Source organism: Pteropus alecto, unplaced genomic scaffold (genome assembly GCF_000325575.1).
Source record: "Pteropus alecto unplaced genomic scaffold, ASM32557v1 scaffold77, whole genome shotgun sequence".
Classification (NCBI taxonomy): Eukaryota; Metazoa; Chordata; class Mammalia; order Chiroptera; family Pteropodidae; genus Pteropus; species Pteropus alecto.
The window spans coordinates 1374237-1390007 of record NW_006440820.1 but is presented as its reverse complement, the minus strand read 5'-3'; the positions used below and the strand labels follow the sequence as shown (position 1 = coordinate 1390007).

Below are 15771 nucleotides of genomic sequence, written 5' to 3'. Positions count from 1 at the left end.
TTTAATATGTTGCTGTATTCAGTTCACTAGTATCTTATTTAGGATTTTTGCATCTGTGTTCATGAGAGATATTGATGTGTAGTTTTCTTTTTTTGTGTTATCTTTACCAGGTTTTGGTATCAGAGTAATATTGACCTCATAAAATGAGTTGGGAAGTTTTACCTCCTCTTCAGTTTTCACAAAATACATTTGATACCTTTTTTTCTTAATCGAGAATTATTTACTGCATTTGGTTCTCATGTTTTTGAAATCTCCTTTAATCTTGAACAATCACTTCATCTGGGTTTTGTTTTGTTTTTCTGTCTTTCATGACACGTTTGTGGAGCATCTAGTCAGAAGAATATCTTACAGTTTGGCTTTGTCTAATTGCTTCGTGATTTTATTTGGATTAAACATTTTTATTGATGTATTTTTTTTGATTATGTACATTTTTCTTATTGGCTAAGTGGATTGTAAATATCATTGTGCATGCTGTGAAAATTTATTACATAATCTGTATTAATAACTTGCTGAACGGACCATTTATGCATGTGCTATAAGTAGATTTTTTTTTTCTTTGAGATTATTGCTTGACTATAGCTTTGGGGCCTATAACAATGATTGGCACAGAGTAGGCACTCAGTATCTGTTAAGTATACCTATAATCTCAATAGCCAAGAAGCTTACTGGGCTTGGCTGGGGACACTAGGCTCTTTAGTTTATAATGGACAGCCCTGGCATCTTGTGTGGTGGTTGGCACCTGCTATAGTAGGTACTTAAGAATTTTTGCTCAGTATTTATTGAATTGAGGAAAACTACTGAAAACATTCCAGATTCAATAATTAAGAGTATTTTTAAATTTTTTATTTTGTTTTTCTTACTGTGGTAAAATATACATAACAAAACTTAATATTTTAACTATTTTTAAATGTACAATTCATTCGCAAATAGTATGTTCACACTTTCGTGCAACTGTCACCACCATCCTTTTTCAGAGCTTTTTCATCATCCCAAACAGAAACGCTAACCATTAAGTAGTAACTCCCACAGTTAACCCCCTCTCCCCAACCCTTGGTAACCTGTCTTCTATTTACTGTCTCAGTGGCTTTGACTGTTCATGTAAGTGGAATCACACAACATTTGTCCTTTTTTGTCTGTCTTATTTTACTTAGGATAATGTTTTTGAGGTTCTATCATTTTGTAGCATAATTAAGAGTATTTTTGTTTAAACTTAACTTTATGTTTCAGGCAACAGAATTTGTCAAACAGAACATTGTGATATCCAGTGGATTTGTGGGAGGCTTTTTGCTAGGCCTTGCATCTTAAGGATATGAATATTCTACCACAGTGGAGTCATCTGTGAAAAGAAAAGTGGTGGCGACAAGGTGGGCTCTCAACATTACACGCTGCCAGACTCCAGGGCGATGAGAAACAACTAGCTGAACAATATCAAACTCACAATTTAGTTTCTTGGCATCTGAAGTTTGGCAAACTATTATCTGCTGTAAAACAACCTATATGGTATGTGTACAATAGTATTCCTGAGCAAAATATAGCTTTCATTTATTTAAATCAGATGTTCTTCATAGTGCTTTATAGTATAGTGCTGATAATTAAAAGTTTGTATTACAGCTTGTTTAGGACTGACTTGTTTTTAAAGATATGTTTACAATTAACTGAAGAGCTGTAATGCCCTTTTGTGGAAGGATTTAGAAATAGTAGAATTATTAAAGATATTAAAGAGATTTAATACCAATTTTTAGGTTGTTTTTCCCTGCAATTTGTACTTTGCTTATATAATAACTGTAGTGAACAGTTTTAAGGAAGGCTCTTCTAAGGAACTATATTACATGTTTAAAGCTCTTTTTCTTTTTTCGATGTCTGTAGTTGTAAAAATGTATCTTCTTTGTATATAAGTTTTTAATTTTTTTATTAATTTATTTATCGTGGCAGCCTGAGCAGAACTAATTATTTTGAGGATACACATAGTTGGGTCACTGATTCATTTTACTAACTTTGAGTGAGCCTCTCTTCCCATTTCTAAAAATTCTAATTATTATTTTATCCCTTTCTTCACAATGAGGTAGAAATCACCTTAAAATACTTAGTAGTATAGTATGAATTTACTGCCTGAAAAACAGTGAGTTTTCTATATAATCATGAAATTGTAGCTTAAAGAGAATTGTCTTCTTGATCTAGTCTGAGATGTAAGTGCTAAGGCTTTCACATTTTTGGTAGCATTATGTCGATTGAACACTAGGCCATTTGACTTGATTCTCAGGGCCGCCATCACACTCCCTCCAAGGCTCCTTTGCCCAGAAAAGCTTTCTGTATTTGTTTTGTCCAAAGAGTTCTAGATTGGAAAACTAGGAAAAACATCAGAACAACATGTGTTGGAGTCTTCAGACTGGAAAGACTGCAGATATTCAGATTGTCTCCTTTTGATAGGAAGTCCTCTTAGTATATTTTGTGTATTGTCAAAATAAGACATTTGATACTTTCAAGATTGGTTATAATCTGTGTGCTTTCCTTATCGTAAGACTCCTTAAAATTGAATGTGGGATTGATCTTCATTTTTTTTTCTTTACTCTCATTAGTGCCTCAGATATAATGCTAAATAAAACAGACTTTCTTAATATGAAATAATTTTGCTTATAAATACTTGTTTTTTCTTCTTTGAGCTTTTCTCTACTGCCTTGCAAGCTATTCATTGCTGTGGAGTTAAAAGGGAAAAATATTCTACATTAGGTAGAACCTTGGCTGTGCTTCTCTGCACCATATCTGCATGATGCTTTCATCTGATACAGTGGGGCAGGCTACTGTGGGGAGCTCTAGTAGTTGGCCCAATTCATTTTGGAAATATTTATAGTGTCCTGTGCATGATACACTGGGCAAGTGGAGGGGGGCACAGAAATATCTGCCTTCAAATAGAGACTAAAATATTCTTATATGAAAAGTTATATAATAATATAGAAGAACCTGGCATATGATTTAGTGCAAATGAGTCATAGGAATAACTACTTTGAGTCCAAACATGAATGAAAATTTAAAATGATAGCACTTTATTTTTGCCTGTACATTTCCACATATCTGTTGATTCGTTTGAAAATATTTGTATAAAATGCAAAATATTATCAGTGCTCTTCATACTGTCTCCTCTCTGTTAGAACGCCTTGTTCTGCTTCATGTCTGTACCATTTCCCCAATAGGTTGTACACTATTTGAAGGAGTTAGTTTTATGTGTTAGTTGCTAACTTGTGACACATGCTGTGTAATGCTTTACTCATGGTAGGTATTCAGTTAATATGAATGAGTGGAGGCACTTGTGATAAGCATATCATTGTGCTAAACTTGGTGTCAACCTATAGGAAACCTCTGTGCAGCAGTTCAGTGAATCAGGCTCCATCAGAAAGGACTTGGTGTGGGGCTTGGTTGGAATGAAAAGACTGCAAGATGTATTAAAGCTTGGGTATATAGAATATAGTTATTTTGTAGTCTAGGCTTTGGAAGATATATAAGGACATTTTGACTGATTTTTAATTTTTGTTCTTATAGCCCTCTAGTCCCCTTCACAAGAAAAGATGATTTTTAATATGCAATATGAATGAAATATATTAATTGTAGAAAAATATATTAGCATAAAGAATATACAGAATGTTTATGATATGATGTATTTAGAGATAATTATGGTTCATATTTTGGTACATGGCCTTTGGGGTTTTTTCTACCTGTGTATGAACACACATACTATGTGTACTTTGTATAAAAATGGAGTCATAGTTTATGTACTGTTTTATAAATAGCTGTTTTCAGTTACATTTTAGGAATATCTTTTATAATAGTAGGTACATTTTTGATCACAGAAAGAACATAAGTGCCCACCCTCATCCCCTTTTATGAGAAAACCATTATTAATCGTTCTTTTAATATATATTTTAATATAGCTATATTCAGATTATTTTTATTGTATATTGAATGTCCACTCAGAAAGGTAAGGAATTTTGTGCACATCCACTCTTCCCTGTCCTTTTTTAAAATTATTATTTATTTTTTCCCCCACCCTTTTTTCTTGTAATAAATTTGTAGATTTTCTAGTAGACACCTTTATTACTTTAAATATTCTACTTTTCTGTCCTTATTTACCAACTTTAGATAATATCTGCTAGCTCCCTGTAATTAAAGATGAGAAAATAAGCATACCTTTTCCCTGGCTACCCTCTGGCCTTCTGATTTTTGTTAAATTACTATTACTTTTAATGGTACATTCAAATGATAGAATTCTATGCAATTATTAAGAGGAATATAGAGCTATATAAATTGATCTCGAGAGATCCACATTTTAGTGATAAAATCAGGTTACAAACAGTGTGATCTCACTATTTTGAAAAACTACATAGGTGAGCATAAATATGCACGTGGATGTTCATAGAGGCTATCTCTGAGAGTATGATATATAAGATTTTTCATGTATTTTCAACATTTTTATGTCATCTAAAGTCTTCATAGTGAGTACATGTTAATTTGTAGTTAGCAAAAGTTATTTATTTTTTTAGAATGAGGAATAGGAATTTAAAATTAATAGATTATTGCTATTTTGGGGGCCTTTTTCTTTTTAACTTCTTTCCTTCATTCACTGAATTTATTTTTTGTTTTTGTCAAAATAATATACATAGTTCAAGAAGTCAAATAGTATTTGACTACAGATAAGGCTTCTAATAAAAGGAACACTCCTCTGCTCTACCTTTCTCCAACTTAGTGGCTTTTTCCCCAGAGGAGTATCAGCTATATTGGTTGTTTCTCTTGGTGTTTACTCCAACCACGAAGACTTTCTATTAGGATAAATGACTTGACTTCCTATTATGGTAGATAAGGATTTAGCATATCTTTTTACATCCTTGTAACAATTTATTAAATTCTTAAAAAGTTTTATACATTACTATGACAAATATTTACTGTTGAATAAGAACACAACTTTTATAGATCCCTTTATGTGAGTTCAGCTGGAATCTAGCTTTAGCCTGATTCTGCGAATAGCTCTGGAGCATGAAAGGCACTGTGCCTAGCAGAATAATAGCTCCCCAAAGATGTTCACATTATAATTCCCCGAACCTGTGAGTACATTAGGTTATATGGCAAATGGAGAATGAAGGTTGTAGTTGGAATTAAAAGTTGCTAATCAACCAGTCTCAAAGAGATTATTCTTGAGTATCTTGGTGGGCCCAGTGTAATCACAAGAGTCCTTTAAAGAGGAAGAGGGAGGCAGAAGAGAACGTGAGAGATAGAGCTGTGACTATGGAAGAATGATCAGACAGAGGTTATGTTGTGGCTTTGAAGATGGAGGAAGGGGGCCATGAGCCAAGGAATGCTAGCAGCCTCTTGAAGCTGGAAAAGGCAAGAAAACAGACTCTCCTATTATGTCCAGAAGGGAACATAGACCTGCCGACTACTTGATTTTAGCCCAGTGAGACTCATGTTGGATTTCTTACCTCCACACCTGTAAGATAATAAATTTGTGTTGTCTTAAGCCAGTATATTTGTGATAATTTGTTACAGCAGCAATAAAAAACTAATACTGGCACCACTGAGTTGTCCCTCCTTGTGGCAAGGGAGCTGGCTTTTTGTCTCTCTGTATGAAATACTAGCTACAATCTACCCCTAGGGGTTGGGGTGGATAACCTCCCAGCCAGGAGGGCACCAAGCTACTTAGAGTAATTATCATGAAAATGGTGCAACTGTCAGCCATCAGCAGCTAATACTACAGCTAGGCAGTGGGTATACTGGCCTAATAGGGTTCTCAGTGGGACATTAGTCTCCACTACAGTAAATCTAAGCCAGCACTGCATGTATAAAACAATAGTTATGCACTCTTGGGGGTGGAAGGGCAATAAATGTAGAACTGAAATATTTGGATTTGTAACAGAATCCTTGTATTGTTTCAAAACATATTAACCACATTTAAGTTGAATGCATATTAAAATTTAAGAGCAATCCCTAAATGAATTACTATTGGTTGTGAACAGATACATTTCAAACATACAAATAAGCAATGCAAAATCTAAATGAAGGGAGGAAAAGAAGCAGCACAGAGAAAGCAGAGTGAATAGGAAGTATAAAATAAGATGGTAAAAATAAATCTAAATAGTACTCACACCTCAAAAGGTGAACTGAACAGAATTCACGATTTGATTTTATATCAACATCATTCTATTTAGAATGAAGTAGTGGGATTAGAGCTCTAGAAAAGAAAATGTTTATAAAACATCACCATTCAGTGAAGGAGTCTCCAAGCCTCAAGATGTAATAAAGCCTCTTAATTTTCTTTCTAATCTTCCTGTCCCTATCCCCAAGCTGGGACAGACTCAGTATCTACTGTTTTTTTTTTTTTTTAATATATATATCTCGTGTTCTTTCTTGGGTTACTTACATTTTTGGTTGAACTATTTTCCTGAGTAATTCTTGTAGGTATGGGAGATAAACTTGCCGAGTTCTTGTATGCTTAAAATATCTTTTGTTCTCATACAATTCAATATTGACAATACTTTCCCCTTAGAATTCTGAAGACGGTGCTCCATTGTATTCTTGTACCCGGTCTTGTATGATACCAGTCTGATTTTTTAACCTTTCTGTATAACTTTTTTCTTCGAAAACCTTGTAGATTTTTTTCTATTACCTTGGTGTTTTGAAATTTCGTAAATTTCTCTCTAAATGCGAGTTTTTCAAAACTGAATTAGAGAACTTTAAAAATGCAAGTTAGTGTCATTTTGCTGTATGTTCTTGTCATTACATAGAAGTTACATATAGCTAATATTTAAAATCCAAATCCAGTGGGAGAGTCTAAGCTCTCCCTAGATTGTGAGATTGAGAGCCCCCAAATAAGTGCTCAGTAAAGTATGATAGGAAAGAATTCAGAATCATGGAAATGAAACAAAATCTTTTTCTTTTATTATATTCAGCATTCTTTAGGTTCTTAAGATTCCTGTTCTTGCCTCAAGCAAATTATACTTTTTTAATAGACTTTATTTTTTAGAACAATTTTAGGTTTACAGAGAAATTCAGCAGATAGTATAGAGAGTTCTCATATCTCCCCCAGACTTACACACAGTTTCCTCTATTATTAACATTTTTCATTAACTTGGTACATTTGTTATAGTTATGAACCAGTACTGATACATTATTATTAACTAAAGTCTATACTTTATTCAGATTTTTTTAATCCAGGATCCCATCCAGGATACCATGTGACAGTTGTCATGTCCTCTTAGACCCCTCTTGGTGTACAGCTTCTCAGACTTGTTTTGTTTTTGATGACCTTAACAGTTTTGAGGAAGACTGGTTAGGTATATTGTAGAATGCCCCCCTCTATTGGAATTTTTATGATGTATTTTTATGATTAGACTAGAGTTACGGGCTTTGAGGAAGAAGATCACAGAGGTAAAGGGCCATTTTTATCACATTACATCATGTCAAGGGTACATAATATTAACATGACTTACCATTGTTGACGTTGATGTTGAGCCTGATCACCTGGCTAAGCTAGTGTTTGTTAGATTTCTCCCCTGTAAAGTTAATCTTTCTCTCCACATTCCATTATTGGACTTTCGGAAGGAAGTTAGTATGTACAGCCCATGCTTAAGGAGAGAGAAATTATGCTACCCTTCCTTTAATATGGAGTATCTACATAAATTACTTGGAATTCTGCACAGGATATATGTGTTTTCTCTCCTATTAATTAATTTATTTAATCATTATATCAAGGACCTAAGGAGATTTATGCTTTGAGCTATAATCCAATACTACTTTATTTTTTTGCTCTAATTTTTCCAACTTTGTCCATTGGGAGCACTTCCTGTTGGCTCCTGTGTCCTTTCGACATACCCCCGCAATGTTTTTAGCAAGTTGTATTTTAATAATAATTTTGATTATTTATTCTCTGACATAGTATCTATCCTCTGCTTATGGAACACTGATTAGTTAGATGTTGGAGCGCCTAGGTTTTTTCCTGTATTAACAGAGGAGGCATCCGAAAAATACAAAGGAAAGGACTTGCAGAAATGACCTACTCATTCCGCTGTAGATTAACCACGCCCTATAGATCTTTAAATGGCCTTCTGGAAACTCTTGCCACACCTAATGATCCATAAATAGATAGGACTGGTGGTTCACGACTTCCCCCTTACAGCCCCCACCTGAAACTCCCCCTCCCATCCTGAGTTAGAAAGTGCACATATACCTTCAGACAAAGGAATCACACGCCCCTTGCATGGAACAGTACTGGGGTATATAAGCTGTAAGAAATCTAACCAGAATGAGCTTGTGCCTTTTACCTCACACGCTCCGCCTGCCTAATAAACTCTCCTTCCTCTAACAAAGCTGTCTGAGTGTCCAAATTTCCTCCGTTGGATGTTGCTTCCTACAACAGTATAACTTTTTAATATTTTCCATGTTTTTTTTTTGCTTTGTATTATAGCCCATCAGTTTGGCCTTTTAGGCTGTAGGTATTTTTTTTTTTTTAATCAGCCTGTTAAAATATTTAGGTCAATATTATATTTATTCATTCATTTTCTAAGACCTCTTTTTGTATCTCTGGTTTTTTTTTTTTTTAATTGCAATCTGTATTTTACTTATTGTGTTTTACTTTTCTTTGTGGGATTGGTTTTTCTCAAAGATCTGGCAACTCTTGGCTTTCAGTTTATATTTGTGAATAAAAGGATTGCTTTGGTTAATGTAGATAGCTGGAGTGAATTTTCTTTGCAGTCCTGCAGGTCTGCTTTCCTGACAAATGGCTTCTTTGAAGAGGAGGACTAGGCACAGTTTCAGTGGGAGAGGTAGCAGCAGGAGGCCTTCCTTGTAGATAGGTGGGGGTCAGGGAGTAGTAGGCAAGTGCACCTGGATGGGGGACTTAGTGGAGAGCTAAAGGGATTGAACCCATTTTCTATTTTCTATTCCCTGTCCCTGCGAGAGTACCACTTCTGCTTTCTCAGATCTTTATACCTTCATTAGGGCCAATTTCTTCAAAGAACATTCTTGGACTTTTCCTGCCAGCGGGTCTGTTCAGGTGAGGGGAAAAAAGGGCCGCTTAATGTTTTAAGCAGCCACTAATGATGGCCTAGATCCATGATTTCATTTGGAGTTACAAGATAGTGATGTTCTAAGTTAATTATTTGTTCTTGAGCAAATTATTTAAAAAACTTGAATTCTTTTAGGAAAAAGAACATTTCCTGATCAACTATTTGGTTACTTTTTAGATACAGTTATAAGAAAGGCAGGATATGTAAATCTGGATGAAATGGGTAAAGTTTTCAAAAAGCACAATTCACTAAAATTTGCTCAAGAAGGTATAGAGACTCTAAATAAAAGCTGAAGATTCTTATAAATATTAAGTCAAATCCACAATTTAAAGCATCCCATAATGAAAACTCCTGACCCTGATGGCTTCGATGGTGAATTCTTTCAGACATACTGAAATACTGTCTCACTCAAACTTTTCCAAAGAACAGAAACAGCAAAAACACTTCCAAACTTATTTTATGAGGTCATCATAACTTTAATACCAAAACCTAACAAGGACATTACAAGAGGAAAAATTAAAGTCTAATACCTCCTATGAACATGGACTCCAAAATTCTAGAAAAAGTGTTACAAATCAGACCCAGCAATATGTAGAACTGGACAATATATCATGACCAACTGGCATTTATTTCAGGAATGCAAGATAGGCTTAACATTTGAAAATAAGTCAATATATTTCACTTCAACAAAATAAAGGGAAAAATTACATGATCATTTCATTGGGAGCAGAAAAAGCATTTAATGAAATTAGACAATTATCATAAAAATATAGACTCAATAAACTACAAAGGGAACTTCCTCAGTGTGATAAAAGATATCTATAAAAAGTCTACATCATACTTAATGGTGAAATATTGAGCTCTGGAATGAAACCAGGAAGTGGATTTTAACTGCTTCTTAATCAACTTCATACAGGAGGCTCCAGCCAATGTGCTGTCAAACTTTTAGATTTTGCTAGTCTGATAGAGGAGAAATAGTTTCCTTGTGGAACTTAATTTGCATTTTATATTACTACCCAAGTTGAGCATCTTTTCATATGTTTAAGGACCATTTGCAATTTTTTTGACGTGTGTACATTTCTCATATTTCTATGGGAGCAGATAGCCTTTTCTCTAGTTTTAAACAGATACTTAAAGGAAATTAAACCTTTATCCATGATATAAGTTGCAAATACCTTTTCTTATTTACCATTTGTCTTTTTCCTCAGTTAATGGCATGCAGATTTTTTAAAAAAATTTTATGTGGTCAAATTTAGCAATATTTTCTTCTGGATTTTGAGTCCTAATAAGGAATTTTTTTTATACTTCTAAAATTATAGAAAAATTCGTATATGATCTCTTCTAGACATGTATGATTTAATTTTTTACTTTTAAATCTATTTGGAATTTATCAGATCCTGTCTATCTTTTCCTATATAGAACAAATTACCTCAGTACCATTTATTAAAGGTCCATCTTTCTTCAACTGTATTGAGATGCCACCTTTATTATATGTCAAATTAACATGCAGATTTGTTCATTTCTGGATATTCTGCTCATGTGCCAATGGAGACTTTATAGTATGTTTTTTTTTTTAAATAAGCTTTACTTTTTTTCTGATGGAAATATAGGAAAATGCTTTATTATTTCAGTAGAATGGGTCTCTCAAAGGAGCAACAGAATGTACATACTATAAATTTAACTACATCAATATTTAGGAGTTTGGTGTCACAAAGTACACTACTGAAAAGGTTTTAATAAAAAGACATTTGACACATATGTAATATACAGATATTCTAAACTAGATAAAGAATTACAAATCAAATGTAAAAGACAAGACACAATTTATTAAATAGGAACCTGGTCAAAGTAAAAACATGAATACACAGAAGAGGAAGGCCTGATGGTCAAGGAACAGGAAAAGATAATTGACCTCACCAGCAACCATGGAAATGCAAGTTAAAACGACTATTTATGTCATATTTCTACTCAGCCAATTTTCAAAAAATTGAAAGTCTGAAAATAATAAAAATTGTTATTGGGGAAGAAGGGTGGAATTAGAAAATAATAAAAATTGTTATTGGGGAAGAAGGGTGGAATTAGATAAGAATTCTTAACAGTGATGGTAAGGATGAAAATTAGTACAAATTAGTACTCTATAGAGCGCATTCCCATATACCCCACACCCAGTTTCCTCTATTACTAACATCCTACTTTAGTATGGTACATTTGTTAGAATTAATGAACCATTACTGATATGTTATTATTAAGTAAAGTGAATACTTCATTTAGATCTCTTTAGTTTTTACCTAATATCCTTTTTTCATGCCAGGATCCTATCCAGGATCACACATTGAATTTAGTCATCATGTCTCCTTAGACTCTTCATGGTGTTACAGTTTCTCAGACTTTCCTTGTTTTTGATGAGCTTGACAGTTTTGAAGGGTACTGGTCAGCTCTATTTTAGAATGCCCCTCTATTGGGGCATTTATCTGTTTTGTTTATGATTAGCCTGGGGTTATGAACTTTTGGGAGGAAGACCACAGAGGTAAAGTGCCATTTTTATTACCGCATATCGAGGGCATATATTATTAACATGATCACTGTTGATGTTGACCTTGATTACTTGGCTGAGGTAGCATTTGTCAGATCTATTCACTGTTGTTACTCTCTTTCCCCCCTTGCTTTCCGTATTTGTCCTCTTTGGAAGGGAGTCACTATGCGCAGCCCACACTTAAGGAGTGTGAATTTAGACTCTACTTCCTCGAGGGAGGAGTATTTACATACATTAAATGGAATAATGCACAGAAGTTTGTCTTATCCCCATTTATTAATTTTTTAATCACTATGTCAGTATGAATTTGTAGATCTTTACTACTTTGGGTTATCTAATGTTTTAATATTTATAGGACTAGCCCTCATCATTGTCAACCTTTTCTGGTGTTTCTCGGTTATTCTTGCTTGTTCTCCCTAAAGTACTTCATAATCAACTCTAGGAAACAAAAAATCTGATATTTTTATTGGGAGCATTAATTGTATATACTACCTTCGAATTAATTGACATCCTTTAGGATGTTAGGTCTACCTATTCCCAAATACATGTCTTTCCATTATTTCAATTCTACTTTTGGTCTTTTAGAAGAGTTTCATCATTTTTCTCCTGTAAGTTTTGAACTTCTTGTTATGCCTAGCATTGTTATTTATTCTTTTTTAAAAGTATAATTTCTGTCATATCAATGCAATTTGGATCTTATGAGATGGAGTGTTGGAGAGTGCATTAGTCTTTCCCACTGGACCAGAAGTCCTGATCCACTTTTTTCCTTGCCCTTTTTTTTAATTGATATTTTTATTGTGGTATAATATACATGACATCGTAGTTATCATTTTAATCATTTGCAAATGTATGATTCAGAGGCATTAACTACACCCACAATGTTATATACCCATCACCACTGTCTGTACCCAAAACTTTTTTATCATCCCCAACATAAACTCTGTACTCACTGAACAATAACTTCCCCTTCCCCTTCCCCATCTTTCTCAACTTCTAGTAATCTCTATCCTGCTTTGTCTCTACGAATTTCTTATTCTACGTACATCATATAAGTGATATCATACAATATTTGTCCTGTTTCTTATTTCATTAAGCAAAAAGTTTTCAAGGTCCATTCATGTTGTATAGCATATATCAAAATTTCATTTCTTTTTATCGCTGAATAGTATTCCTTGGTCCATTTTTATCATAAAATATATTTATTTTTCTTTTACTTGGTGAAAAATAATGGCAGTTTCATCCAAATTCTTTTTTTTTAATTTTTATTTATTTTTTCTTTGTTTTTCTTTTCTTTTTTTTTTTTCATCCAAGTTCTTACCTGAACTTTTCTCTTTTTTGAGAATGGCACCTAACATTGTTGATTCTCAGTGAATATTGAGTGGGTCAATGTTTTGTTGTAATTAAAAAATTATTACAACGTAAAACAAGTGAAAAGTTAAGGATGAGGAGGCACCCAAGAAAAGGAGCTTTCCAGAATTAGGAATTTTCCAGTATGTATAATGTATCAGATAATTCAGAACCAAAAGAGAATGTCCTTTCTGTTTCTTTTGACTGTTAAACTCAAGGAACCTTACTATGTTTTTTGTAAGGGAAACAAGTATAGGAAAACGAAGTCTACTACTGGTCGCAATCCATTAAAATCGTCACACTATAAAACAAAGGGTAGTTGTAAGTATAAAGTACTATCTAAAAAATAGAACAAGAAGAAATGATTTAGCAATGTTAAGGCCTGTTATGGAGTGATATTGGTGCCTTGGTTTAATTTATCCTCAAGAATGCTTTTGGTTTGTTTAGCAAATATCTAAATATAATTTTTTTAAAAAGAGAGAGAGATGAGCTACCTCTTCTTAAATATATTGGTTTTGGGTGGCGGCAGGGGGTATTAACTTATTTAAGGATGGTTTTGTGTCAAGGGCAAGCAGCAAGTATACTAAGATTAGGGGAATTAATAAGTACCACAAAATGTCACTAGGTAGCATGAGATATGTGCAAACCATTTTGGAGTTTCCTTTGTCCTTCATCGTAGGTAGTGATTTCTCATTGTGCTTAGTGGTGATATTTTGTTTTTGGAGGGGAAGTTATGAGAGTGGGAATGTGCCGTTTGAGACCTAGTGAACTCCCATAAAGCTGCTTTTAGATGACTGGATCCGCTGTTTTAAATTTGCTCTATATGCCAAGATACTGATTAGACTGCCAGCTTTCAGCATCTCTAAGAATTCTAACTAAAAACTATTGTTTGCAAAAAGAGTTAGATACTTTAAAAGTATGTCCTGTAAAAAATAATAAAATTTGTTTTTCCTTATAAAAATAATGCATGTTCCCCCTTATCCACAAGGGATATGTTCTAAGACCCCCAGTAGACACTTGAAACTACAGATAGTACTGAACCCTATCTGTATATATTATGGTTTTTTTTCTATGTACGTACTTTTTCACTTAAAAGAAGCACTTTATGGCTTCTCTTTGGAATATCCGAATTGTCAGCATCACTACTCTTGTGTTTTGGGGCCATTAAGTAAAATTAGGGTTAGTTGAATACAAGTACTGCGATACCATGCAGTTGATCTGATAACAGAGATGGCTATTAAGTGACTAATGGGCGGGGAGTGTATACAGCATAGAGATGCTGGACAAAGGAATGATTTATGTCCCGGGTGAGACAGAGCAGGAGGGTACCAGATTTCATTATGCTACTTAGAACAGTGTACAATTTAAAACATGGATTGTTTATTTCTGGAATTTTCCAGTTAATACTTTCAGAATATGGTTGACCATGGATAACTGAAACTATGGAAAGCAAAACAATGGATAAAGAGGGACTACTGTAATTGTAAATTTAGAAATGGAGAAAAGTATAATGAAAACAAATCCATAATATTATTTCTCAGAAATAAGATAATCACTATTAAATTGTCTTTACATACGTATAAGATTATTTATTACAGCATTGTTTATAATACTAGAAGCTTGGAAACAACCCGCGTCTATTAATCAGTGACTAATTAAATAAATTTGATATAGTCACACAGTGGAATACTATTTAGCTATAAAAATGCTTTATGTACTGAAATAAAAAATCAGCAGGCTTCATTATTAAATCTGAAAAGCAAGGTAAAGAGCAGTTGAATGCTACCTTTTCTGAAAGGAGTGGAGATATATAATATATTCATATTGTTTTGGATGTATTAGGAAAAGGAAAAGATAGATTAGAAGTAAGTAAATGTGGTTGTATGGGGTGGGGGAGGAAATGAAGTTAAAGACTTTACATTGAGAGTGAGACTTTTCAATATCCACACTTTTATTTTGATTTTTGAATCATGTGAATATATAACCTGTTTTTAAAAAGTTAAGCCCAGCTCAGTCGTTGGGCTCCTCAGCAGTAGTTGTCCCTTTGGCCCTTTTACGTCTTAATTTCCAGGACTTAAATTCCCTGCCATGTCCTCTGAAGAAGGGAAGCTCTTCATTAGAGGCCTCAACTTCAACACTGATGAGCAGGCTCTGGAAGATCACTTCAGCAGCTTCGGGCCTGGTGGTCGTTGTCAAGGGCCGGAAGACTCGGCAATCCTGGGGTTTTGGCTTCATCACCTTCACCAATCCAGAACATGCCTCAGATGTCATGAGAACCATAAATGGAGAGTTTCTGGATATCGCCAGATCCATGTGGACCATGTGGGCAAATTGGCCTGGAAAACTAGAGGGGGGTGCTTTTGGGGGGACCCATGGGCATGGCCGCAGCTGCTCTAGAGGTGGTGGGGACCAGGAATATGGGAGTGGCAGGTATGACAGTTGACCTGGAGGATATGGGTATGAATGTGGAAAGTCCAGAGACTATGGCTACAGAAGCCAGGGTGGTTATGACCACTACTCAGGAGGAAATTAGAGACAATTATGGCAACTGAGATGAGGCATGTGCACCTAATATAGGCAAGGATATAAAACTTCTGATCCAAGATCATCCTTCCAAATGGCTGTATTTATAAAGATTTTTGGCGCTGCACTGAAACATCTGTTTCAGTATATTGACTTCTATTTTTGAATCGAGCTCCCAAGGTAGCTTGTTAAAGACCTTTCAGAAAGCTCCATGTGTTTTTAAATTTTTTTCTCCCATTTAAAGAAAAATTCTGGGACGTTTTATAAATTCTGGGTATTTTTCCTTTTACCATTTTTTTAGTTTGGGCTATTAGGATTGAT

At 34.2% G+C, this 15771-nt stretch overlaps 1 protein-coding gene and 1 pseudogene across 3 annotated transcripts in view; both read left to right on the top strand.

Annotated features, from left to right (window-relative positions):
• The window catches only part of FUNDC1 (FUN14 domain containing 1), an 83607-nt gene that overhangs the window by 12326 nt on the left and 55510 nt on the right, over positions 1-15771 (top strand). For 2 of the 3 annotated variants that reach the window (XR_003048152.1, XR_003048153.1), the window contains exon 5: positions 1228-1364. Coding sequence is in view for 1 of the 3 variants with exons in the window: in XM_006917908.2 (XP_006917970.1) it covers positions 1228-1305 (78 nt within the window). In the remaining 2 variants the exon portion in view is untranslated. Of the gene's footprint in view, positions 1-1227; positions 2626-15771 lie in introns of those variants that run through there. The other variant, XM_006917908.2, reaches the window with a different exon arrangement.
• Positions 14518-15479, top strand: LOC102881826 (annotated as a pseudogene).